Source organism: Lepisosteus platostomus, chromosome 6, assembly GCF_059453375.1.
Source record: "Lepisosteus platostomus isolate fLepPlt1 chromosome 6, fLepPlt1.hap1, whole genome shotgun sequence".
Taxonomy (NCBI): Eukaryota; Metazoa; Chordata; class Actinopteri; order Semionotiformes; family Lepisosteidae; genus Lepisosteus; species Lepisosteus platostomus.
In genome coordinates this window covers 13,151,010-13,177,640 of record NC_142616.1, presented here as the reverse complement: position 1 = coordinate 13,177,640, position 26,631 = coordinate 13,151,010, and the positions used below count along the sequence as shown (strand labels likewise).

Here is a 26,631-nt window from a genome sequence, read left to right as displayed (position 1 = left end):
GAAGGTGCTGTAGAATAATGCAGCATCAGATAAGAACAGATGCTATTACAGACAGATGTGCTGTTTGAGGTCACTGCACAGACTACAGGTCCACACCTGCACACGGACAGTGGCAGGCACTGCGCTCTCTGCTCTGAGGGGCTCAGCAGGGCTGCACTGTTGAAACGCACTGAGTCCCCAGACTGGGAACAACCTCAGGGCTCCCCTTTCCTCTCTCCTCAGTCCCTGCACTTGTTTCACCCAGTCAGGACAGAGACCTGAACAGTGACTTCCTGCCCTTCCTCACAGGCTCCTCCAGTCACATGACATGTGGCCCCACCCCCCATCACTCAGACTGTAAGGACACGCCCCTTCCTGTCTGGTGTGAACAGTTTCCTGATGGAGAGACTTGTAGTACAGTATAATACATGAGATTATACTATTGTGAACATGCTACACAGTGTAGCTGATGAGCTCTTAGCCTGTTTGTTGTAGTTAGCTCTCTTTTTCAGGGTTAAAAGCAGAAAATAAATGAGAAGTAAAGTTGTTGACAAAATGATGTATTTTATTATACTGAATCACAAACACTTCATAGTATTCGATTGGGCAATACAAAAACAGCAAAATCAGTTTTGGGATTTTATAAACATCTTTAAAAAAAGGTGAAAGAAATTATAAATCTCAATTAAAAGGAAATAAAAGAGAAACAAGAAGACAAAGGAGAACAATTTGATCTATGCAAGAGTTGAACTAAATGATTTATTTTCCCAGAAAGCTCCTGTCACAGAAAATGTGCTGATTCAGTCTGTGTGACTGACAGGACAGATGATCAGTGGGGCTGAGTTTGTACCTCTACTATTGTTATAGGGGCTGAGGTATGGGAAGAGTTTCTCAGTGAAGGAGGCAGTGAAGGTGTAGATATGAGACCTGTTGTCCACATTGTAAAAGGAGACCTGTCCCCCCTCATAGTCCACATACACCCCCACCTTCTGGGGCTTCTGGCTCAGGGGGAGGAGGACTGAATTAGCCTCATACCTGTTCCCATTCCTTAGATAAAGAACCCAGTAACCATCCTGGCTGGTGTATGTGTTCTGCCCCTTCCTGTTGATGGACTCACTGGCGACTCCTAAATCCCAACCACTCTTCTCCCCCACCTTCACCTCCCAGTAGTGTCTCCCTGAGGTGATCCCATCCTTTCCCAGGACACTGACAACATAATCAAATCTTTGTGGATTGTCAGGGAGATACTGCCATGTGTCTCCATCTCTCACTTGTTTCCCATCCTCAGACAGGATGAGACTGGGATGAGCTGTATTGGGGTCCAGAGTCACATCAGCTGTGGATCAGAGAGCAGACAGACAGGATGAAATGATCTGTATCTCACTCCTCTCTCAGATGAAAGTACAGATGCAGGTGTCTAGAGTGTGTATCAGGATTCACACCAGCAGAAAGCTCACTGCAGTAAACTACAGTTCTGTTCAGTCTGCACAGAGATAAAACTCTTACTGAATGTGTGTAGTGTAGGCCCAGGAGTCATGTATTTCCCAGCAAACGCACTCACAATGGCAAGGCATAAAAACAAAATTAAGAAACTCTGGCTTGGTTTGCTGAGGGTTATTCTATCAACCAACCACCTCAGGTGTGTTCCTTCCCCAAAGGAAAAATATAAAATAACAACAAAAAAACACAAGCTCAGTAAACACTGTTGTAAAACACTAGTTTCTTCTCACACCAGCACATCAAACTCCTATCTCCCACAACAACCAGTGCTGCACAATGCTTGGACACACAGACACAGACACATACACACAAACAGTACCAGCAATAAATATTTCAGAATTCAGAACATTTGGAATATATTCCTCTCTGATGAATGATCTACCTGCATGAGGTTTATTAGGCCCTTTTGCAAACAAGAAATGGACTTTTTCTACAATGTTTAAATAGGTAAGGTGATTTTTATCCCTCTACTTTGATATATTAGTGCTCATTGCTATCTGATGAGAATAGCGTCTTTTATATTTTTATATTTTCTTTCTTCACAACCTGCTGGCTATGAAATGAACCAGATTAAGTAGGACTGACGTATTTCCACCCTCACCTAAAAAACTCTGTGATCTGAACATACCTTGCCAGTAAATATTTAGTTAGAAACTGTGACAGAGTAGATTGATTAATTAATTAATTACACAAAACCCGTTGTCCTCTTCTCCACTGTTCTGGTACAGTTTGCACGTGATGCCTGCAGTCACAGGTTCACATCACTGGTTTGGGTTGAACTCGTCTGCAGTCACTGGCGCTTGTTTGTGTGCAGCAGGTAAAAATAAAGAAAACACTTCAGAAAGTGTCAGGATTGTGTGGCCAGCGTATAGTGGACATGACAGTGTGGACAGGACCGGTCCAGATGCTCTGGATGTGTTCTGATATGACTGGAGAGACTGGGCAGGCGGACCTGTGGAAATGGGCTCTCCTGGGTTGGTCAGGACAGACAGGCCCAGCCCGGCTGAGATGAGCTGTGAGCGTGTGCAGAGCTCTCACACTGCGAGAGTCTGGCTCCTGTGGGAGAAAGTGTCTTTAAATCTGAAGGAGACCTGATGATCCACTGTGTGCAGATCACACGGCTGAGGGCATCTCTATACTGATGGATACATTATTTCACAAGAAGAAAAATGATCAGACTGTCTTTTCATGGTTATTCTGGTTCCTCTCTATCAGTTAGATTGTAAAAGTCTCGTTAAGACAAAATTCTTAGAAGCTGAAATTGCTGCCACTTCATTAACAATAACAGGGCCCTGAGTCACACAGGCAGTAACTGCAAGCTTGTGTCCTCCTGCGCTGCTGAGGACAGTAATAAAAAGGATCTGTTGTTTGTGTGTGTTAAGAGCTGTCTGTCAGTGTATTTAACTCTGTCACCTGAATTAAGGCTGAAGTTGTCTTTACACAAGACAGGGGAACCCGAGAGAGAACAGACAAAGCTTGTGTGTGTCTTTTTTTTCTTGTTCGTTACACACAAATCAGTGTAATACGTATGGAAACCTGAAAAACAGACATTGTGGGTCAGTTGTAACGAACTGACACAGCGCACTAACTGGAGCTCAGCCCCTGGTCAGCACACAGCTCCGTGTTAAACTAGTGCGCCAACTTCAGACCAAGAGCAACGAACTTGGCCGCTGAAATCAGTCCGCAGCTCCGAGCTGAACCTGCTCTCCACTGCAACGAGCCCAGAGTGAGAGATGCTGCCCTCTAGAGGTGACTGGAGTACAGGACTGACTCCCAGCGCCTCTTCACATGGGGAGACAGCTCAGTGTGGGACAGGCGGAGCTCTGGATCACAGGAGAATAGAGGGGAAACAACACCGGCACTACGGCAGGAAGTTATGTGTCCGTCACTTGGAAAAGTATTTTAATGTTTAACTAAAATTGCTTTCCAGTTAAACAACATTGATAAACAATGAAGTTTGTTAATGTTTATTCATAAAAGTAATTTATTAAAACTGATTTTTTTTGGATATCTTTATTAGTAGCTGTATGTAAAGTATTTTGTATGCAATAGTGAATTTTCAGATATTCCAGGGAGAAGAGAGAACTAAAAATAAAAAATATTTAAATAGGTTGTGTGTTTTGTCACATTCTGGTGTGAATTGAACAGATTTGTGATTTTTTTGTTGTGATGAGACTCTACAATTGTATTTCTTAAGGGAAAGCAGGAATATTCAGAAACTGGGGGAACAGATATTAAAGTTATGTAGTCAAATATAAAGGTTAAAGAAATAAAAATACTGTAATCACCATCTTTTTAAAAGTGATGATTTGTGTCAGTTCTAGATGAAGGCAGTCTGCAGGAATGGCTGTAAGAGCTGATGGAAGGACATCTGTGGATATTACTGCACAGAATGCTTTAACCTCAATAACTTTCCTTACTCGTTTCGACATCAGTTTGCTGGACTAATAATTAATTTCCCACCAGATCTCACTGTTTTCACTGTTTGTATTTGTTGAGCCATGTGTTGGTGATCCTGCTCTTCAAGGCTCAGCTGTGTGAGTCTGCAGGTGTGTGTTCATGCTGAAGATCACGATGGTCAGGTACAGTATAACTCCTACAGGCAGCGCCTGGCTCAGACAGACTACAGAAGGAGAGAACCTGGCAGTTCTGCTGCAGACCAGTGAAGAGAGCTTTCCCTGGATGGCCAGGTGAGAGGATGGAGTCACTGGTACTGAACTCCTCTGTGCAGAACCGTGCGTCTCGAGAGCAGTGCCAGCTGGAAATGCCGAGTGGCCCTCAAGCTAATAGCAGCGAGGGGCCACACCTCCTCCTGGGTACCAGTGCAACAGCTCCAGAGCAGCCCAGAGTTACCATGGAGATACAGCAGGGAGCCCAGAGTCTCCCCCTGAGCCAGGAGACACTGACCCACGGTGCGAGGGAGCAGCGTCCTGAAACTGAGGACAGGGGCTCGGCCTTCAAAACCACAACAAAATCAGACAAAATGGTGGAGGAGTTTTCTCAGCACAGAAAAGAGGGACTGAGTGAGGCAGAGCAGGGACAACCAAGGACTCTGCTATGAGAGTTTGCAGATGTGTTTGCTGGAAGAAAGGAAGACTGTACTCGTACAAACGAAGCTCAGTGCACCATCGACACTGGTGAAGCAAGACCCATCTGCATCCCTCCCCCCGCCTGGCCATCCACAAGAGAGCCGAGGCAGAGGAAGCAGTCCGGGGTCTGACTGCAGCAGGGGAGATCGAGCCCTCTGACAGGCCCTGATCTCCCCCTGCAGAAGGACGCTTCACTGCTGGTCTGTACAGACTACAGGGACTCAACAACGTCACCAAGAAGGACTCTTGTCCCCTGAGCCACACTGACGAGGTGCTGGATTATGTCTCAGGGTAGCGCTGGTTCAGCTCTCTGGACCTGTACAGCAGCTACCGGCAAGTTGAGGTCCCCAGAGGTCAGGCCAGAGACTGCCTTCTCCAGAGGTCAGGGGCTGTGGCAACACACGCTCCAGCCTTCTGGACTGTGCCCTGCCCAGCCAGCTCTGAGCGGCTGATGGGAAGGGAGCTCAGTGGCGTGCCCAGGTCAGAGTGCCCGGTGTGCCTGGATGACCCTCATTCTCCAGGTCCTGGACAAGTGAAGAAAGGTCAGGGACCTCATGAGGAGGACAGGTCTCAAGACTCCCTGAAGACATGAATCTCCTACAGCAAGAGACTCGTTTCCTGGGAGCTTCTGAGCCAGAAGGGTCTCCACAGCCCCTGAAGAGGAGAAACACTAAACTCCTGGCCAGCCCCCCGGTCAGTTAAGGATGTACTGTAAGGAGTTTCATTGAACCGGCCTGTGACCCTGCTGTGACCTTTGTAAATGACAAGTTCCTGTCAGTGACAACAGACTCACCTGCATGTTTGCGAAGCCTCTCAAACTCTGGAAACAGAGAGAAAGATGTTAGAGAGCTGAGAGCACATTCCTGCTGGAGTCTAGTCTCCAGGTGTGCAGTGTTGTGTGTTGTAGTGCTGTGCTGATCTCTCAGGCAGGACAGTAACACACAGGAGTGTGTTGTCTGGCCAGTGGAGCTGTGGGTCTGTAAGAGACACTGACAGCTCATCTAGGTTGTTATCACACAGTCCAGCTCCACACCTCCCACTGCCTCCAGTACAAAGACAAGGACAGGAGTGACTGAGCAGCCTCCTCACAGGAGTCTGAGCCCTTTCTCTGTTCCAGAGCTTCTGACTGAAGCACTGAGGCAGAGCTGAGGCTCAGGGACAGAGAGCAGTTCAAACTCCCCTGTGGGAGGAGCAGCATCACACAGTACTTTCTCCAGCTGAACACACCCCTGACACACAAGATCACCCTGCTGCACACCTGATCTCAACACAGACAGCAGTGAAGACACACTGTTCACAGTCCTGATCTCAACACAGAGAGCAGTGAAGACACACTGTTCACACACCTGATCTCAACACAGACAGCATTGAAGACAGTCCTGTTCATAACACAGCAGAAGAGACACACAGTTTCTTTATAGTAGATTGATTGAGTGCCATTGACAGGTGTTTAGAACCTCATAGACAAGCTGTGTTCAAACAGTAATACTCACTGACTCCAGGCACTTTCTCCATTTCTTCAATGAGTCTGTCCTCCAGCTGACACACAGCCTTGCTCAGAGCCCCCAGACAGAGATCAGGGTGAACAGTGATGTCAGACCAGTCCCTGGGGTGTGGAGGGGAGCACAGGGAGGGGAAACTCTACAGAGGCAGAGAGCAGGAGAGAGTCATGGGGGGTCACAGCCTTCCAAGGCAATAAGTTACCTCTGAGTCTGAAACCTAGAGCCCAGTATAGATCACTAAGAGTCACACAGTGAGCTCTCTCTGCTCTCTGTAGATACTGTATCTGCTCTCTACAGTGTGTGCTGACCTGTAGGACTCTCTGCTCTCTGTAGATACTGTATCTGCTCTCTACAGTGTGTGCTGACCTGTAGGACTCTCTGCTCTCTGTAGATACTGTATCTGCTCTCTACAGTGTGTGCTGACCTGTAGGACTCTCTGCTCTCTGTAGATACTGTATCTGCTCTCTACAGTGTGTGCTGACCTGTAGGACTCTCTGCTCTCTGTAGATACTGTATCTGCTCTCTACAGTGGGTGCTGACCTGTAGGAAGTGGATGTGGTCCTCAGTGTGGGAGAGCTGCTCCAGCTCAGTGTTTCTCCTCTTGAGCTCAGTGATTTCCTGCTCCAGCTCTTTAATGATCCCTTCAGCCCTCCTCTCTGCTGCTCTCTGCTTCTCCTCAATCAGCTTGATGAGCTCAGCCAAGCTTCTGTCAATGGAGACCTGGAGAGCAGTGAAGACCTGCACACTGTCCACAATCTCTCTTTCTGCAGAGCTCTGAGGAGACACCAGGAGACTTCATGAGGTAACCGGAAGGAGTAAAATAACACTGAAATGTGATGATTAATAAATCAATTGCATGTATATAAATCTTCTCATTCCAAAAGTGCTTTACATTTAGGAAGAGATACACGCCACACACCCCTGTAATCTCCTCAAACCTGGGTGATACACAGCATATCTTGTCCTTTAACTAGATTCAATTTTTCTTCCTCTTTCTTTTTATCTTCCTCAGTCTTCTTAAGTGTCCTCTCTCTGTGCAGAGAGCAGTGACCCCAGCACTGAGCCCTGCAGTACCCCATTCAGAAGGATTGACAGGACTCACTTTGCTGAGCTCCACTGCCTGTTTGATCTCCTCCACCTTCTTCAGTCTCTCCTGGATCATCTGTTGTACCTCTGCCCCAGTCTTCTTCAGCCGAGTCTGTAGACAAACAGGGGAGCAGAGACACTGAATTCACTACTGTTGGTACTCAAACACTGGACTGAAATTCAAGTAAAACCACAACTGAAACTATTTGCTAAATCATTCATGTTCATGTATCACTGTCCAGACCACTACACTGAGTCTGTTCCTTTGAAGATGCTATTTTTGATTGCTAGGTATACACTACAGCTTTGCTAAAGGAATATCAGTTCATGAAGTAACATCACACCTCCTGATCAATACTCTAGTGATAAATCTACTACGTGAAAGTTTTACATAAAATATTCAGTTCTAAACCCACCTTTTTCTTTCTGCATTCCTGCTCTAAAGGGACAATGTTGTGTGTCCTGTGGTCTGATTCAGTGCAGAACTGACAAACACAGGTCTGGTCAGTCCTGCAGAACAGCTCCAGGAGTCTCTCATGCTTCTCACACAGCCTGTCCTCAAGGCTCTTCACAGGCTCAATCAGTCTGTGTCTCCTGAAAGCAGCTCCTTGATAGTGAGGCTGGATGTGAGTCTCACAGTAAGAGGCCAGACAGACCAGACAGGATTTCACAGCCTTGAGTTTTCTCCCAGTGCAGGAATCACAGGACACTTCTCCTGGTTTAGCACAAAGTCCTTCATCACTGCTGACTCTGGTCTTCTTGAACTGCTCAGTGATTTCTGCCAGACTTCTGTTCACACGGAGATCAGGTGTTCTGTAAAATGTCTCCTTGCACAGTGGGCACTGACACACATCACTGCTGTCCCAGTATCCTCCAATACAGGCCAGACAGAAGCTGTGTCCACATGGAGTGGACACTGGGCTGGTGAATGTGTCCAGACAGATAGAGCACAGGAACTGCTCTTCAGACAGGACACTGCTGGGTGAGGCCATTCCTGAGCACAGAGAAGCAGAAACAGAGACGATCAGAGGAGAAGATCAGCACCATCTCAATACAACACAAACAGCACAGAGCTGATCTGGAGAGGCAGGACACCAAAATATAATGTTGAACTAGTTCAATTTTTCAGTTCAATTTTAAAGAAAATCAATAGAGGAGGGTAACTACTCCAGTAACACACCACAAAATACAACAGAACCAACAGAACAAACAAATCTCTCCTTGTTCCCCCTCTACTCCAGGAGATATACTCTGAGCCCCCAGGTGAACCTTATTTAACAGGGTGAGGCTGCAGTTCTGAACCGAACACAGCATAATAAGACCAGACAAGTCTGTGGATCCACAACAGATAACACATTAAACACAAAACACATACATAAACATTTACAACAAATACACCATCACGTTACACAAAGCAGGGCCACACAGGCCATGTGACCAGAGGTATAAAACAGCCCTTCCTCACAAAAAAAGGAGAAAACTCAAACATTTGACACCATCAGATTATGATTCACAACAATAAGTCGTCTGTTTAGTGACTAACTGTCTGAGTGTACAGGACAGCAGCTAACCCTGCAGCACACTGTGCTGTTAACTGCTCGGAGACAGACAGGATACTTACACACTGGACAACCTGCTCCTGCTGCTCTGAGCTCCTCTCTCTCTTGTTCTGAAAGAAATATTTGAGTATCTGAGGCCTCTTAATAACTAGGTTTGAAAAACGATCTGTTCACCTCACCTCTCACACCCTGTTTACCAGAGTAATGAAATATTTTCACTTTCTGTTCTCAGTGAAACACAGAGAGGAGTGCAGGAGAAGATTCTGGGAAACTGGGCTGTGGCGGCAGGTTGTGCTGTAGTCATGTGACTCACAGCTCTGTGTTCAAGGACATTTCTGTGGAGATAAGAATATTAACACTCATATCAGTATACCACCCTGGAGCCCCTCTCTCCTTGTCCACAGACTGTGAGACGGCAGCTCCTCTCTCCCTGAAAGGAGCCTCACAGACAAGATGAGTTCACTTCAGCTCAGCTGCCTGTGAGACAGTGAGAGGGGCTCCTGTTGGGCCTGTGTGTGACCATGAGACAATATTACTGCCTGCTCATGGGGACACCTGCTGAATGAGGCCCATCTGATCCGAGTGAGTCTTCTGCTCTGTGATGAAGAGGGATTTGAAGTGAGGGAGAGGAGCTGTCAGGATACCCTGCTCCTCTGGGCTGATTCATCCACTGGGAAGAGCAAAGGTTTCTGTCTCCATCTCGGCTCCAGCAGGAAGGAACAGGAGTGTTTCTGCTAGAGGGCTGGTCTGTCTTCCAGGCCTGTGGGAGTCCGAACTCCAGGGCTGCTTGAGGAGATACAGCTTCGATTCTGGGCAGATGGCTGTGTGGTGGCTCATTTCTCAGGCCCCATGAAAGGCTCCCAGTGTGCTGCAGGGAGCAGAGGGGCTGTTCAAGCAGGACTGAGCTGAGGCACTGCTGCTGCAGGAGTGAGGCAGCGGCGTATCGTCTCCCCACAGCTGAGAGAGACAGGGAGCACAGGCTGAGTCCACAGGCCCCTGGTCTCCCATCCGCACAGACAGGAGCTCTCTCAGCACGAGGGGAGAGGAGCCAGCAGACCTGCGCTGCCATGTCAGGGACATGAGAGCTGTTCACACACAGGCTGCACCCGGTCCGCTGGGACAGCCAGTGAAGATCTGGTGCTCAGTGAAGAGTGAGAGTGAAGAGTGGAGATGCAGTGGAAACGTGAGGAGAGAGAAGTGGGAGACACAGAGTGAACTGGATTGAATCCTCAAGTGTCCAGAGAGGGAAGAGTTGGGGAGAAGAGTCAAGAGAAGAGCAGAAGAGGAAGAGGAGGACTGTGCAGTCTTTTCTGACACCAGTGAGTGAGGAGAGGGATACAGGAGGGGATCCTGAAGACAACAGGACACATCCAGCCCCTGCAGGCAGCCTGCAGCCCAGCAGCTCCCTGAGCCTGCAGGCAGGGGAGAAGGCTGCTGTGGGATCAGACCAGACTGGAACCTGTTGGTCTGAATGTGTGGGATTGGAGGAAAACCAGACGGAGCAAAGAACACAAAAATATGGGACTGAAGTCAGTTTCTGTCTCCTAAAGACTTGAGGCTGAAGCTGAACTCACACTTCAGCAGCACACTGAGCCAAAGCACAAGGCCAGAGCTCCACTGGAGGGGCTTCATAATAAGACAGAGGCCTGGAGTGGCCCAGTGGTGCCCAAGATACAAATATTGAGTTCACTTGTCTGAATACTTATTCAATCAGCTTACAGCATCACAGGCACTTCTCTACAGACATTGCTGACACTTACTGCAGCTTTTCTTAGACGTCCTCAGCTTGTGGATTCAGGTTTTGATTGAAATATTAAGTTTGTAAATTCACAGAAGAGAAAGAAGGTCAGACCACGAGAGAGAGAGAGGAGTCCAGAGGAGTTGGGACTTGATCTCACGCCAGGCGAGAGCCCCGACTTCATGATCATCCAGACCAAACCTGACTGGAGCTCAGAATCTGAACCCTGCGAGAGAGAGGGAGAGAGAGAGAGAGAGAGAGAGAGAGAGAGAGAGAGAGAGAGAGAGAGAGAGAGAGAGAGAGAGAGAGAGAGAGAGAGAGAGAGAGAGAGAGAGAGAGAGAGAGAGAGAGAGAGAGAGAGCGAGCTGTTCTGTGTTTCTGGGGATCTTGGGTTTCTTGGGTCATACAGTATATACCTCGGTATCATTTATTATGATCCAGATTTGCAGAGAGATGATTTAAACTAAAAATAATTAAAATTTTAAATGAATAAATATTTGTTCAATCCAGTGTGCACGAATTATTGCTTTTTTCAACGAAGCTGTGCCAGAGAACAAAGAATTCATGTGTCTCTGTCTATTCCAACAACTGTTCTCGACAGCGACTATTCTGACTGTTCTGGAATATATTCTAGAGCAGCAGTTCTTTTTGAGAGTGCGACCGTTTTTTAACATTAAAAATATTTCACGTAGTAAAAAAAGCACTTTGTTTTAAGCGCTTTAAATGCTCTTTACTAAAAGCTTTGTTTAAATTCTTCCTCTTCAACAAGTCTGGTGTAAACAAGCAGGTGTGCATCTCCAGAGACACCAGTGGTCTTGTCAAGTTGTAAAGAAAACTACACACTAGATCTTATCCTAGAGATCACCTGCTCTCCCACGTCTCTTGCCATACGCCCAATGTGGTCAGACACGGGATCATTGACACTGGTACCAATGACACTGGTATCATTGACACTGGTATCAATGACACTGGTACCAATGACACTGGTATCATTGACACTGGTATCACTGCCAGCTGCTCTGCAGCACTTTCCCACACAGGATTGAAACCGTTTCCTTAGAGCACAGTAGGGAAAAAGTCCCACCTAACGTGTGGCTTCCCAGTTTGGGCAGTCCAGTTAGCTATGAGGAAAGACACTGAAGTGGCTTCTGGCTCACAGTTCACAGCTCTTTGGAGGGCAGATTGTTGGCCTCTCAGCTCCTGTAGCTTTCGTTCAAAACACTCAACAGGTTTAGACTGCAAGGCTGAGTGTCTGGTCTGCAGGTGGTGCAGCAGTCTGGAGGGCTTGAGGCTTTCCTGAGCCAACACTTCGCCACAAACCGTACGGTGTGAATCCCTACTCTAGGGACTGCTCGTCAGATTTTCTCACTGTTTTCTGCTGTGCGTTTCTCCACATTATCTTCAGCTCTCACTCCTCCAGTCTATCCCTATTAAACCGGTCCACTGCTGGGCTCATCACGACTACCTTGCGCAGAAGAAGAAAGTGTTATGAATATAAACACAGTCACGGCCCACCGATAGGAATGAATGTAGTGCCCTCGCTGGGTCCACTGAGTCACCCTGCTGGTGGAAACAGTCTGAACCCTGCAGGTGTGTACAACAGCGAACTGTTTACCTGTGTTACTGTCCATTGATGTGTAAACACCCTGAATCTGCGGACGTGTCCCGTTTATCACTCTAGTGTGTGTGTTAACCTTAGGTTGATTCTGTCTCTGCTGCCTATTTTGTGACCCTCATGGGGGTCAGGACGCCCAGGATAAGAACCCCAGTTCTAGACAAATCACTTACAACTTGGGGGTTATGATCAATTATTTTACTTGTTGAATAAACCACTCTGTCAATTCCTGTTATTCATCATTTTCATGTCCCCCCTTTGTAACAATATTATATTTTGTGTTTATTGTGTTTCTCAGCTGCTAGAGCTACCAGCTCTGCTGAAGCTGCTGTTTCACAGACAACCTGAGTGACATGGAAATGACTTTATCAAGAGCACTGAGGGCTGATAACAGGAGGCACTTTACAGCACTGCTGTCCTGCAGCTCAGTGTGTCTGTGAGCCTGTCCACTCCCACTCCAGAACTGGTCAGTGTGTCTGTGAGCCTGTCCACTCCCGCTCCAGAACTGGTCAGAGTGTCTGCAGCAGGGCTGTCCAGTCCTGGTCCTGGAGGGGTCAGTCAGTGTGTCTGCAGCAGGACTGTCCAGTGCTGGTTCTGGAGAACTGGTCAGTGTGTCTGCAGCAGGGCTGTCTAGTCCTGGTCCTGGAGGGGTCAGTATGTCTGCAGCAGGGCTGTCCAGTCCCAGTCCAGAACTGGTCAGTGTGTCTGCAGCAGGGCTGTCCAGTCCTGGTCCTGGAGGGGTCAGTCAATGTGTCTACAGCAGGGCTGTCCAGTCCTGGTCCTGGAGGGGTCAGTCAGTGTGTCTGCAGCAGGGCTGTCCAGTCCTGGTCCTGGAGGGGTCAGTGTGTCTGCAGCAGGGCTGTCCAGTCCCAGTCCTGGAGAAGTAGTCAGTGTGTCTGAAGGAGGACTGTCCAGTCCTGGTCCTGGAGGGGTCAGTGTGTCTGCAGCAGGGCTGTCCAGTCCTGGTCCTGGAGGGGCTGGTCAGTGTGTCTGCTGGTGTTCTGATTGTTCTGACTCAGTTCAGGAAGTAAAGAGCAGCTGCAGGTCATTGTTAACTGGGCTCAGATGACAGACATGACCTGCAGCACCAGGGCTGGACAATTCTCTCAACACCGAGAGCAGCAGGTTTCTGGAACAAGCATCCCAGTAGGGTGGCCAAGTGACCACAGACAGCTGGACACTGACAGACAGACCAGGCGCCTGTTACAGTGCCTGGACAGGACAGGCTGCCTTGAAATTGACACAAATGTTACAAAGTGGACAGAATAGAAGTGTTTGTGCTGTTTACTGTCTTCCTCCAATCACAGGGTCTGGACAGCTGATCAGCCTACAGAGAGAGCCTGGGATTCTCAACATTGTGTTAGATGACAGAAATCACAAGCACATTCATGACATAGGAATCTACATCATCATCATCATCATCATAATTCCTTAGAGTTATACAGTGCTTTTCTGGACACTCCACTCAAAACTCTTTACAGGTAATGGGGATCCCCTCCACCACCACCAGTGTGCAGCCCCACCTGGATGATGATCCACTCTGCTCACACACACCAGCTCTCAGTGGGGAGGAGAGCAGAGTGATGAAGCCAGTTCAGAGAGGGGGGTTATTAGGAGGCCATGATTGGTAAAGGACAGGGGGAAATTTGGCCAGGACACTAGGGTAACACCCCTACTCTTTTTGAGAAACACCCTGAGGTTTTTAATGACCACAGAGAGTCAGGACCTCGGTTTTACGTCTCATTCGAAGGACGGCGCCTGTTTACAGTCTAGTGTCCCCGTCACTATACTGTGGCATTAGGACCCACACAGACCGCAGGGTGAGCGCCCCCTACTGGCCCCACTAACACCTCTCCCAGGAGTCTCCCCTCCAGGACCTGACCAGGCTCACACCTGCTGAGCTTCAGGGGGCTGACAGGGTGAGTTTCAGTGTGATATGGCTGCTGACATTAAATCATGATGAAGATGAAGACGAAGACCAAATGTCAAATATTCAGAATGACAGAGTTTATTTAATACAGAAATAGTTCTGAGTCCAGGCCATGACAGTGAAGCAGCCATGTCCATCATGTAGAAAGCGACTGGCATTCAGCTGACGTGTTAGTCTGTGTCTGATGGTGACCCAGCTAGTCAGCCATGAATCTGGAGAATTTACAGGTGAGAGATAAAGAAAACAACTGTGACTCAATTTTACTGATTTACTGAAAGACATGATTAATGCAGAGCAAATAGAATAGAGCAATGACATGGACTGAAAGTAGAAAGTAGAACAGTTTGACAGAAGCCAGTAATAATTTCATTTTCCAAGAGAGCCCCTCCCACAGGTGATGTTGTTTCTGGTGACTGAAAGAGTAGAGTTGAGAGCAGATGTGGACATGCCCAGCAGTGGGTGGAGAAAACAACACTGAAGAAACAGAAGAACAATTTCAAATGAAAAAGACTAAATGATTTACATTCCAGGAGAGAGAATCAGACAATGTGCTGATTCAGTCTGTGTGACTGACAGGACAGATGATCAGTGGGGCTGAGTTTTTACCTCCCTGATGAAGACCAGGGCCGAAGAATGGAAAGAGTTTCTCAGTGAAGGGGGCAGTGAAGGTGTAGATATGAGACCTGTTGTCCACATTGTAAAAGGAGACCTGTCCCCCCTCATAGTCCACATACACCCCCACCTTCTGGGGCATCTGGCTCAGGGGGAGGAGGACAGGGGGTCCTGCACAAGCCTCGATCTCATTCCCATTCCTCAGCCACACAGTCCAGTAACCATACCGGGGGCTCAGTGTGATGCTCCCCTTCCTGTTGATGGACTCTCTGACGACTCCCAATGTCCAGTCAGTCTTCTCCCCCACCTCCACCTCCCAGTAGTGTCTCCCTGAGGTGATCCCATCCTTTCCCAGGACATTGACACAACGATCAAATCTCTCTGGATTGTCAGGGAGATCCTGTCGTGTGTCTCCATGTCTCACTTGTTTCCCATCCTCAGACAGGATGAGTTTGGGATGAGCTGTATTGGGGTCCAGAGTCACATCAGCTGTGGATCAGAGAGCAGACAGAGAGAATGAAATGATCTGTATCTCACTCCTCTCTCAGGTGAAAATACAGGCCCAGCCCGGCTGAGATGAGCTGTGAGCGTGTGCAGAGCTCTCACACTGCGAGAGTCTGGCTCCTGTGGGAGAAAGTGTCTTTAAATCTGAAGGAGACCTGATGATCCCCTGTGTGCAGATCACATGGCTGAGGGCATCTCTATACTGATGGATACATCATTTCACAAGAAGCAAAATAAGCAAACTGTCTTTTCATGTTTATTCTGGTTCCTCTCTATCAGTTAGATTGTAAAAGTCTCATTAAGACAAAATTCTTAGAAGCAGAAATTGCTGCCACTTCATTAACAATAACAGGGACCTGAATCACACAGGCAGTAAATGCAAGCTTGTCTCCTCCTGCGCTGCTGAGGACAGTAATAAAAAGGATCTGTTGTTTGTGTGTGTTAAGAGCTGTCTGTCAGTGTATTTAACTCTGTCACCTGAATTAAGGCTGAAGTTGTCTTTACACAAGACAGGGGAACCAGAAAGAGAACAGACAAAGCTTGTGTGTGTCTTTTTTTTCTTGTTCGTTTCACACAAATCAGTGTAATACGTATGGAAACCTGAAAAACAGACATTGTGGGTCAGTTGTAACGAACTGACCCAGCGCACTAACTGGAGCTCAGCCCCTGGTCAGCACACAGCTCTGTGTTAAACTAGCGCGCCAACTTCAGACCAAGAGCAACGAACTTGGCCGCTGAAATCAGTCCGCAGCTCCGAGCTGAACCTGCTCTCCACTGCAACGAGCCCAGAGTGAGAGCTGCTGCCCTCTAGAGGTGACTGGAGTACAGGACTGACTCCCAGCGCCTCTTCACATGGGGAGACAGCTCAGTGTGGGACAGGCGGAGCTCTGGATCACAGGAGAATAGAGGGGAAACAACACCGGCACTACGGCAGGAAGTCATGTGTCCGTCGCTTGGAAATTGATTGTAATGTTTAACTAAAATTGCTTGCCAGTTAAACCACATATATTAATAATGAACTTAACTGATGTGTTTATTGATAAGAGTAATTTTTTAAAAACGAATTTTATTGTATCTGTTTATGTCTATTAATGTATTTAATGTCTATTAAAAGTAATTGATTAACAATGAAATTTATTGTACATCTCTATTAATAACTGTGTGTAAAATATTTTGTATGCGACAGTGTATTTTCAGATATCCCAGGGAGTGAAGAGAACTGAAAATAAAAAAATATTTAAACAGGCTGTGAGTCTTACAGTAAATGTGTTTTGTCACATCTGGGTGTGAATTGAACAGATTTGTTATTTTTTGTTGTGATGTGACTCTACAATTGTATTTCTTAAAGGAAAGCAGGGATATTCAGAAACTGGGGGAACAGATCTTAATTTTAAGTAGTCAAATATAAAGGTTAAAGAAATAAAAATACTGTAATCTCCATCTTTTTAAAAGTGATGATTTGTGTCAGTTCTAGATGAAGGCAGTCTGCAGGAATGGCTGTAAGAGCTGATGGAAGGACATCTGTGGATATTACTGCACAGAATGATTTAACCTCAATAACTTTCCTTACTCGTTATGACATCAGTTTGCTGGACTAATAATTAATTTCCCACCAGATCTCACTGTTTTCACTGTTTGTATTTGTTGAGCCATGTGTTGGTGACCCTGCTCTTCAAGGCTCAGCTGTGTGAGTCTGCAGGTGTGTGTTCATGCTGAAGATCACGATGGTCAGGTACAGTATAACTCCTACAGGCAGCGCCTGGCTCAGACAGACTACAGAAGGAGAGAACCTGGCAGTTCTGCTGCAGACCAGTGAAGAGAGCTTTCCCTGGATGGCCAGGTGAGAGGATGGAGTCACTGGTACTGAACTCCTCTGTGCAGAACCGTGCGTCTCGAGAGCAGTGCCAGCAGGAAATGCCGAGTGGCCCTCAAGCTAATAGCAGCGAGGGGCCACACCTCCTCCTGGGTACCAGTGCAACAGCTCCAGAGCAGCCCAGAGTTACCATGGAGATACAGCAGGGAGCCCAGAGACTCTCCCTGAGCCAGGAGACACTGACCCACGGTGCGAGGGAGCAGCATCCTGAAACTGAGGACAGGGGCTCGGCCTTCAAGACCACAACAAAATCAGACAAAATGCTGGAGGAGCTTTCTCAGCGCAGCAAAGAGGGACTGAGTGAGGCAGAGCAGGGACAACCAAGGACTCTGCTATGAGAGTTTGCAGATGTGTTTGCTGGAAGAGAGGAAGACTGTACTCGTACAAACAAAGCTCAGAGCACCATCGACACTGGTGAAGCAAGACCCATCTGCATCCCTCCCCCCGCCTGGCCATCCACAAGAGAGCCGAGGCAGAGGAAGCAGTCCGGGGTCTGACTGCAGCAGGGGAGATCGAGCCCTCTGACAGGCCCTGATCTCCCCCTGCAGAAGGACGCTTCACTGCTGGTCTGTACAGATTACAGGGACTCAACAACGTCACCAAGAAGGACTCTTGTCCCCTGAGCCACACTGACGAGGTGCTGGATTATGTCTCAGGGTAGCGCTGGTTCAGCTCTCTGGACCTGTACAGCAGCTACCGGCAAGTTGAGGTGCCCAGAGGTCAGGCCAGAGACTGCCTTCTCCAGAGGTCAGGGGCTGTGGCAACACACGCTCCAGCCTTCTGGACTGTGCCCTGCCCAGCCAGCTCTGAGCGGCTGATGGGAAGGGAGCTCAGTGGCGTGCCCAGGTCAGAGTGCCCGGTGTGCCTGGATGACCCTCATTCTCCAGGTCCTGGACAAGTGAAGAAAGGTCAGGGATCTCATGAGGAGGACAGGTCTCTAGACTCACTGAAGACATGAATCTCCTACAGCAAGAGACTGGTTTCCTGGGAGCTTCTGAGCCAGAAGGGTCTCCTCAGGCCCTGAAGAGGAGCCACAGTAAACTCCTGGCCAGCCCCTGGGTCAGTTCAGGATGTGAGGAGTTTCATTGGACCGGCATCCTACTACTGCTGGTTTGACCCCTAGTTTGCTGACGTTGCTGAGCTCCTTATATTTCTCACACATAGAGCAGCATCTTCCCTCTGGGGTGAAGACTGTCAATGTGCTTTTGAACAGCAAGAGCTGTCCTTGCAGAGTCTCCAGTGTTGGCCCAGCTGGACCCAGAGAGCCCATTCAACCCAGACACAGATACCAGCAGTGATGGCGTCTCTACTTGAGCCAGGAGCTCAGCTGTGCTGAGAGAAACCACACTCCCTGCTGCATGTTCACTTGAGGAGCTGGATACTGACCAGGGGAGGAGCTCAGAGTTAGCTGTCTTCAGGGAGGTGTGCCAGTGTTTAGGGATCTATAAGACTGGGAGACTCCAGTACATCCCCAGAGTGATGGGTTACTGCTTCAATCTGACACCTGCTACACAGCTCACTGCCGCCCACCAGAAGGACTGGGGCAGACACTCTAGACAGCTCGTTCCAGTCTCCCACCACTCTCTGTGTAAAGGTGTCTGTTCCAGAGCTCATCCTCCAGTGCCTGAGGCTGTGTGCCTGTGTCCAGTGTGGACTGGAGAGCAGTGGGTGTCCTTCAGTGGGACCAGCTGCTTCACTGTCACACCTCAATCTGGAGGAGCAGAGGGACAAACATCCTGTCTCTCTCCCTCTTCTCTGCTCTCATTTCACCCTCTTCCTCCCTTAACAAGTCCTTCCTCTCCTCTTAGTCTCTCACAGTTAGTGAATTTCGAGCTCCTGTCTCAGGCTGTTGTGTTCAGTGTCTTGTGTGTCTGCAGGCTCCTAGTTGTCAGTGTAGATTCTAGTTTACAGGTTTAACAGGATTACAATCCTCTGTTTCACAATGATGTTAAGGAGAACTGCAGTCCTGACACAGTGATGGGGTCTTCAATCTGTGTATTGGGGATCCCAAGACATGGGTCAGTGTTGGTGTCCCCACAGTGTGCCACAGTGTTGGGGTCCAATTCCTCATCAGTCCTGATAAGGACAAAGCCCATCTGAGGGACTTTGCTCACAACATTAAACACATCAGCTGTGTATAAAGCAGGAGTTACAACATCTCCCCCTGTTAGAGTAAGAGCCTGTATTGACCCCTGTGACCCTGCTGTGACCTTTGTAAATGACAAGTTCCTGTCAGTGACAACAGACTCACCTGCATGTTTTCGAAGCCTCTCAAACTCTGCAAACAGAGAGAAAGATGTTAGAGAGCTGAGAGCACATTCCTGCTGGAGTCTGGTCTCCAGGTGTGCAGTGTTGCGTGTTGTAGTGCTGTGCTGATCTCTCAGGCAGGACAGTAACACACAGGAGTGTGTTGTCTGGCCAGTGGAGCTGTGGGTCTGTAAGAGACACTGACAGCTCATCCAGCTTGTTATCACACAGTCCAGCTCCACACCTCCCACTGCCTCCAGTACAAAGACAAGGACAGGAGTGACTGAGCAGCTTCCTCACAGGAGTCTGAGCCCTTTCTCTGTTCCAGAGCTTCTGACTGTGAAGCACTGAGGCAGAGCTGAGGCTCAGGGACAGAGAGCAGTTCAAACTCCACTGTGGGAGGAGCAGCATCACACAGCACTGTCTCCAGCTGAACACACCCCTGACACACAAGATCACCCTGCTGCACACCTGATCTCAACACAGACAGCAGTGAGACACATCTTTTCACACACCTGATCTCTACACAGACAGCAGTGAGACACACCTGTTCACACACTTGATCTCTACACAGACAGCAGTGAGACACACCTGTTCACACACTTGATCTCTACACAGACAGCAGTGAGACACACCTGTTCACACATCTGATCTCTACACAGACAGCAGTGAGACACACCTGTTCATACACCTGGTCTCTACAGAGACAGCAGTGAGACACATCTGTTCATAACACAGATGGAGAAGAAGAGACACACCTGATTCTTCATAGTAGATTGATTGAGTGCCATTGACAGGTGTTTTGAACCTCATAAACCTCATTACTGTTCACACAGTAATACTCACTGACTCCAGGTACTTTCTCCATTTCTTCAATGAGTCTGTCCTCCAGCTGACACACAGCCCTCCTCATAGCCCCCAGACAGAGATCAGGGTGAACAGTGATGTCAGACCAGTCCTTGGGGTGTGGAGGGGAGCACAGGGAGGGGAACCTCTACAGCAGGAGAGACTCAGAGTCATGGGGGGCCACAGCCTTCTAAGGCAATAAGTCACCAATGAGTCTGAAACCTAGAGCCCAGTATAGATCACTAAGAGTCACACATTGAGCTCTCTCTGCTCTCTGTAGATACTGTATCTGCTCTCTACAGTGTGTGCTGACCTGTAGGACTCTCTGCTCTCTGTAGACACTGTATCTGCTCTCTACAGTGTGTGCTGACCTGTAGTACTCCCTGCTCTCTGTAGATACTGTATCTGCTCTCTACAGTGTGTGCTGACCTGTAGGACTCTCTGCTCTCTGTAGACACTGTATCTGCTCTCTACAGTGGGTGCTGACCTGTAGGAAGTGGATGTGGTCCTCAGTGTGGGAGAGCTGCTCCAGCTCAGTGTTTCTCCTCTTTAGCTCAGTGATTTCCTGCTCCAGCTCTTTAATGATCCCTTCAGCCCTCCTCTCTGCTGCTCTCTGCTTCTCCTCAATCAGCTCGATGAGCTCAGCCTGGCTCCTCTCAATGGAGTTTTGAAGAGCAGTGAAGACCTGCACACTGTCCACAATCTCTCTCTCTGCAGAGCTCTGAGGAGACACCAGGAGACTTCTTGAGTTAACAGGAATAAAAAAATATTATTGAAATGTGAGAGTGAACAAATTAATAACTTGTATATTATTCATTTCAGTTCAAAAAAGAAGGGAAACACTATTTGGGTCACTCCACTCCTGGGTCACAGAATATCTCATCCGTTAACTGGATAATGACTTTTTCATTATCTTCCTAACTGTCCTCTCTGTCAGGGAACCGATCGGTAGAATAGGAGGATCCTTATGCGTAACCGTGAATCCCACAGAATCCAAAAGACGTAATCCAGGGGCTTGGTCAATTAGGGAGGCAATGAGTCCGGTAACGAGGGAAATCCAAAAGGCAGGAGCAAAGGTTTGGTACCAGGAGATCAATCAAAAGGCTTGGAAAGGCGCACAAGAGAGTTCTGCAGGAGGCTTCTCAACAGTGAGCAAGGGTTGCTGTGTGAGGGAACTCTAAATACTGAAGGGAAAGGGACGTGGTTGGATAATTGGTCCGGGAGTGAGAATTTGTGGAATCTGGTGCCTGTGGGAATGTGATGGGTTCAATTGGGAATGAGATTGTGAAACAGTGGGTTTGGGAATGCAACAGTGTTTGTGAGGAAGAGTGTGGGGCATGACAGGAATAGAACAGCGTTTGCACTCAGTCTTCCTAAGTGTCCTCTCTCTGTGCAGAGAGCAGTGACCCCAGCACTGAGCCCTGCAGTACCCCACTCAGAAGGATTGACAGGACTCACTTTGCTGAGCCCCACTGCCTGTTTGATCTCCTCCACCTTCTTCAGTCTCTCCTGGATCATCTGTTGTACCTCTGCCACAGTCTTCCTCAGCTGAGTCTGTGGACAAACAGGGGAACAGAGACACTGAAGTCACTGCTGCTGGTGCACTAACACTGCACTACAGAGTCACACACTGACACTGGTCAACAGACTCTCACACTGACACTGGGCTGGACAACAGACTCTCACACTGATGCTGGGCTGGACAACAGACTCTCACACTGATGCTGGGATGGACAACAGGCTCTTACACCAGGGAAGTTGTGCTAAGATACCATCAGTTTCTGAACGTATTGATCATAGCCACTGATCCATATTCTAGTGATTATACTAATTTAATTCACAATAATTTTAAATTAATTTAAATTTTAAATTTTCAATTAATATATAACCATAAACCCACCTTTTTCACTCCACATTCCTGCTCTAAAGGGACAGTGCTGTGTGTCCTGTGGTCAGTCTCAGTACACAGCACACAAACACAGGTCTGATCAGTCCTGCAGAACAGCTCCAGGAGTCTCTCATGCTTCTCACACAGCCTGTCCTCAAGGCTCTCCACAGGCTCAATCAGTCTGTGTCTCCTGAAAGCAGCTCCTTGATAGTGAGGCTGGATGTGAGTCTCACAGTAAGAGGCCAAACAGACCAGACAGGATTTCACAGCCTTGAGTTTTCTCCCAGTGCAGGAATCACAGGACACTTCTCCAGGTTTAGCACAAAGTCCTTCATCACTGCTGACTCTGGTCCTCTTGAACTGCTCAGTGATTTCTGCCAGGCTTCTGTTCACACTGAGATCAGGTCTTCTGTAAAATGTCTTCTTACACAGTGGACACTGACAAAGATCACTGCTGTCCCAGTATCCTCCAATACAGGCCAGACAGTAGTTGTGTCCACATGGAATGGACACTGGGCTGGTGAATGTGTCCAGACAGATAGAGCACTGGAACTGCTCTTCAGACAGGACACTGCTGGGTGAGGCCATTCCTGAGCACAGAGAAGCAGAAACAGAGACGATCAGAGGAGAAGATCAGCACCATCTCAATACAACACAAACAGCAAAAAGTAATACAGGTGAGTAACTCCAGTCACACACCAAACAACACAGCAGAAGAAAGAAAACTTCCTCTCTCTCCCATCTGGGCCAGCCTAAATCCCCTGAGCCCCCAGTGTTATGATGTGTTTTTCAGGACCCTTTGCAGAATCCGGAGGGGAGTGAACAGACACGGGGAGGAGAAGAGGAACTGGGCTGGTAGACGAACTGGGGGGCGTGACGAAGGTGCTCAGGTGCTCAGGGGACGTGACGAAGGTGCTCAGGTGCTCAGGGGACGTGACGAAGGTGCTCAGGTGCTCGGGGGGCGTGACGAAGGTGCTCAGGTGCTCGGGGGACGTGACGGAGGTGCTCAGGTGCTCGGGGGGGCGTGACGAAGGTGCTCAGGTGCTCGGGGGGCGTGACGAAGGTGCTCAGGTGCTCGGGGGGCGTGACGAAGGTGCTCAGGTGCTCGGGGGGCGTGACGAAGGTGCTCAGGTGCTCGGGGGGCGTGACGAAGGTGCTCAGGTGCTCGGGGGGCGTGCTCCATGCGACAATCCAGAGGGAGTCCGTAGGGAAAACCAGGGCGAAGTCCGATCACCCAAAAACCAGGAAATCCAAATGACAACATGACAGAGATAAAAAGGGCTCCAGGTCCCGGACTCGGCTGGTTCAGGAGCCGATAGGAGGCCTCTGCCCTCGAGCCGCGGATGGAGGGCGACACGGAGACAGGCGGGCCTCCGGGTGTCCGTGATCCAGTGCAGAGCCCGGAACACAGGGAGCGTCTGGCTTTTGAGGTGGGCTGGAACAGGGAGCAGGAGCACAGAATCAACTGAAATGTAAAGAGCCAGAGCGCCCTTCATGGGGAGGGATTACAATCTTGACACCCAGGGACCATCTGACAGGACAGAATACTGCAGTACAGGAAACCCCAGACTGGACTGACTGGGAGGGTCACTGGGAGCTTTAACTGGGGAGAACAGCACTCTGGAAACTGAAGTCTGAATCAGAAACAAAACTGAAAGTTGATTCTCCCGCCAAACAACTTCCTGCAAGAGCAGCACTTACAGTGTCTCTTCAACAGCTCCTCCCGTCCCTAAATCCTCAGCACACTCCTCCAGCACAGAGGAACAGGCTGCCTGCTGTCCAGACCTGTCCCAGTCCTCAGCACAGCAGCTCTGCTCTCTATTGTAGTGAAGGAGCCTGCAGTGTCAGAGCTGAAGCTGCAGGAGAGAGAGTCCAGCTCCAGGTCCAGCCTTTCCCTCCCTGAGCTCTTTATTCCCTCTGTCCTTTCCCTCCTCTGCCAGTCAGACACACCGCAGCTCAGTCCTCCTCACACAGGGCCAGGGCTCCAGTCCAGCAGGTGCTCATGTCTTCATGAAGAGGAAACAGGGCAGCAGCTCTGTTTTGTTGTGTGTGCTGTAGTGTGTCTATTGTCATTGATCAGAAAGATTTGTTGAACCAAGTGTACCTGGATTATTATTCTTTTCACTACAGCTGTTCCAGAGAACAAAGAATTCATGTTCCTGTAGTTCTCCCAGCCGCTCGGGGAGATTCTGGAGAATCTCTTACAAGCTGACTCAGCCTCTCAGCCAGTTCCTTATCTTCACTTCACCAGTTTCGTTCCCCCATTGGCAACAATACTGTCACGCCCAGTACACCTAGAGGGCGCTCTATTGCTCTCCTGTTCCCAGTCCCTGTGATTATTCTTGTCTTTCAGGTGTGTCTTGTTGTGTAGCCTGTTTACTTCCTGTTTCTGCTCTGCTCTTCGCTCAGCATTGGGGTTCGGATGTCCTGAAACCCGCCTGGCACCAGGTCGCCCCACGTCCGCTACCTGAGGGCCTAGGTTTCTATACGGCTTCTCCTGAACAGCTGAGCCCGGCTAACCCCCGTCTCGCCGCTACGCATAGGGTCTTCTTCACTGTTATGACCCCAAGTGTCCAGGGGTAAAGGGGTGTAACATTTAGGATAATTCTTTTGGAAGCAGGGGGGTTTTGGTGAGGGACTAGGAAGCGTGATAACAAGGGAAAGGAACTAGAGTGGTGCCAAAGAAAAGAAAACAAACAAAATGGAGCTGGCTAGGACAGTGAGGGAAAGCTAACCTGACTACAAAAGAAAACCCGAAACACACGGTCTTCGGCGTCTTCAACACCCTAGCTAACCTGCACTGACTACCCAAAACCCTACAAGACAAACGGCACTCACCCGTACTAACTAGTGTACAAATACAAAATCAAAATCAAGTGTGTAAGTGCACCCAACAACCTAAACTAACCTTATATACAAAAGTTCACACAAAAACACAAGTGAACCAGGAAGACAAATAAGGGAAAACAAGAGTAATAAACAGGAGCAGGGTACAAAAGAACACAAACTTTGAACATGTAACACTGGGGCAAGGAAATGGCAAAACAAGGATGAACACACAAACAAACGAAAGTACAAAGATACTACCGTAAAACCAACAAAACAACAAAGCCGAAGCTATACGAAAATACACACACAAAGCAAAACAAACCAACAAACGAAGCGGAAGCAATAACCAGAAGCAAAGCAAAGCGATAACCAAAACCAAACAGGACCAAAGTCAAACAAAAGGCCTCTCTTTGCTGAAAACCTCCATGTTATATAGTGAATAAAATGTGTTCTGATTGGCTGAGGGCTGATTGATGATGACATCATACTGAAACAGTGGTGTGATGGTTGGCCAATGGGGAAGGGAGAACAATCAAGGGTCAGCAGTGTGGACATAACAGAAAACACACACAGAACACACACTGGGACGTAACATTCACACTCATGCCATTCCACAGTTCGTCCCTTCAGACATCCCTGACAAGTACTGTACAAGCTGCACACAGACAGAGCCCAGGAGCTGGGCTCAGGGCTCCAGTGCTGGAAGGCTGCAGTGTTAAACACTGTGACACTGCTCTGTCCAGCAGCACTTACTACTGACCTGAATTCAACCTGCAGTACAAGGTCCAGAAATACACAGCGTCCTGGACAGCAACACTCACAGCAGGTTCACACCCACCTGTCTCTTTCCTGGCAGGATGATAATTACAGTCCAGATCGTGGAGAAAACTTTTATGTTTCTAGTTTTCACGGAAGTTGCTCACAGAGAGATGCTGTTCAACTACAGGAAACACAAAGTGAAAGAGAAACCTTCAGGAAAGACAGGAAATATATTTTTTTATCTGTTTGTCTGCCGTCAGAGTCGATACATTGAAAAAAAGGAGAAAACTCAAACATTTGACACCATCAGGTTATGATTCACAACAATAAGTCGTCTGTTTAGTGACTCACTGTCTGAGTGTACAGGACAGCAGCTAACCCTGCAGCACACTGTGCTGTTAACTGCTCGGAGACAGACAGGATACTTACACACTGGACAACCTGCTCCTGCTGCTCTGAGCTCCTCTCTCTCTTGTTCTGAAAGAAATATTTGAGTATCTGAGGCCTCTTAATAACTAGATTTGAAAAAGGATCTGTTCACCTCACCTTTCACACCGTTAATGAGAGTAACGGAATATGTTCACTTTCTGTTCTCAGTGAAACACAGAGAGGAGTGCAGGAGAGGATTCTGGGAAACTGGGCTGTGGCGGCAGGTTGTGCTGTAGTCATGTGACTCACAGCTCTGTGTTCAAGGACATTTCTGTGGAAATAAGAATATTAACACTCATATCAGTATACCACCCTGGAGCCCCTCTCTCCTTGTCCACAGACTGTGAGACGGCAGCTCCTCTCTCCCTGAAAGGAGCCTCACAGACAAGATGAGTTCACTTCAGATGAACAGATGGCAGATGGCTGTGTGGTGGCTCATTTCTCAGGCCCCATGAAAGGCTCCCAGTGTGCTGCAGGGAGCAGAGGGGCTGTTCAAGCAGGACTGAGCTGAGGCACTGCTGCTGCAGGAGTGAGGCAGCGGCGTATCGTCTCCCCACAGCTGAGAGAGACAGGGAGCACAGGCTGAGTCCACAGGCCCCTGGTCTCCCATCCGCACAGACAGGAGCTCTCTCAGCACGAGGGGAGA

General features: G+C 48.5%; 2 protein-coding genes and 1 pseudogene across 3 annotated transcripts in view; all 3 read right to left on the bottom strand.

The window, feature by feature from the left end:
• LOC148660426 (E3 ubiquitin-protein ligase TRIM39-like) overlaps nucleotides 1-9,210 on the bottom strand; it is a 46,525-nt gene extending 37,315 nt beyond the window's left edge. Inside the window, exon 1 of the mRNA XM_088637796.1 lies at nucleotides 8,778-9,210. The gene's annotated coding sequence lies outside the window, so the exon portion shown is untranslated. The remainder of the gene's footprint in view (nucleotides 1-8,777) is intronic.
• Nucleotides 524-25,627, bottom strand: LOC148660425 (E3 ubiquitin-protein ligase TRIM39-like; annotated as a pseudogene). The gene is made up of 6 exons (XR_015939776.1): nucleotides 25,558-25,627; nucleotides 7,573-8,150; nucleotides 7,173-7,268; nucleotides 6,611-6,844; nucleotides 6,058-6,209; nucleotides 524-1,365 (listed from the first exon to the last, which is right to left on the bottom strand). The product of XR_015939776.1 is annotated as an E3 ubiquitin-protein ligase TRIM39-like (transcript).
• Nucleotides 14,054-25,692, bottom strand: LOC148660424 (E3 ubiquitin-protein ligase TRIM39-like). Its single transcript, XM_088637844.1, has 8 exons — nucleotides 25,558-25,692; nucleotides 22,668-23,403; nucleotides 21,981-22,558; nucleotides 21,539-21,634; nucleotides 20,568-20,801; nucleotides 20,081-20,228; nucleotides 19,239-19,265; nucleotides 14,054-15,099 (listed from the first exon to the last, which is right to left on the bottom strand). The coding sequence occupies exons 2-8, from the start codon at nucleotides 22,708-22,710 to the stop codon at nucleotides 14,555-14,557; spliced, it is 1,671 nt and encodes a 556-aa protein (XP_088493970.1). The 5' UTR covers nucleotides 22,711-23,403; nucleotides 25,558-25,692; the 3' UTR covers nucleotides 14,054-14,554.
• Between the last annotated feature and the right edge of the window lie 939 nt (nucleotides 25,693-26,631).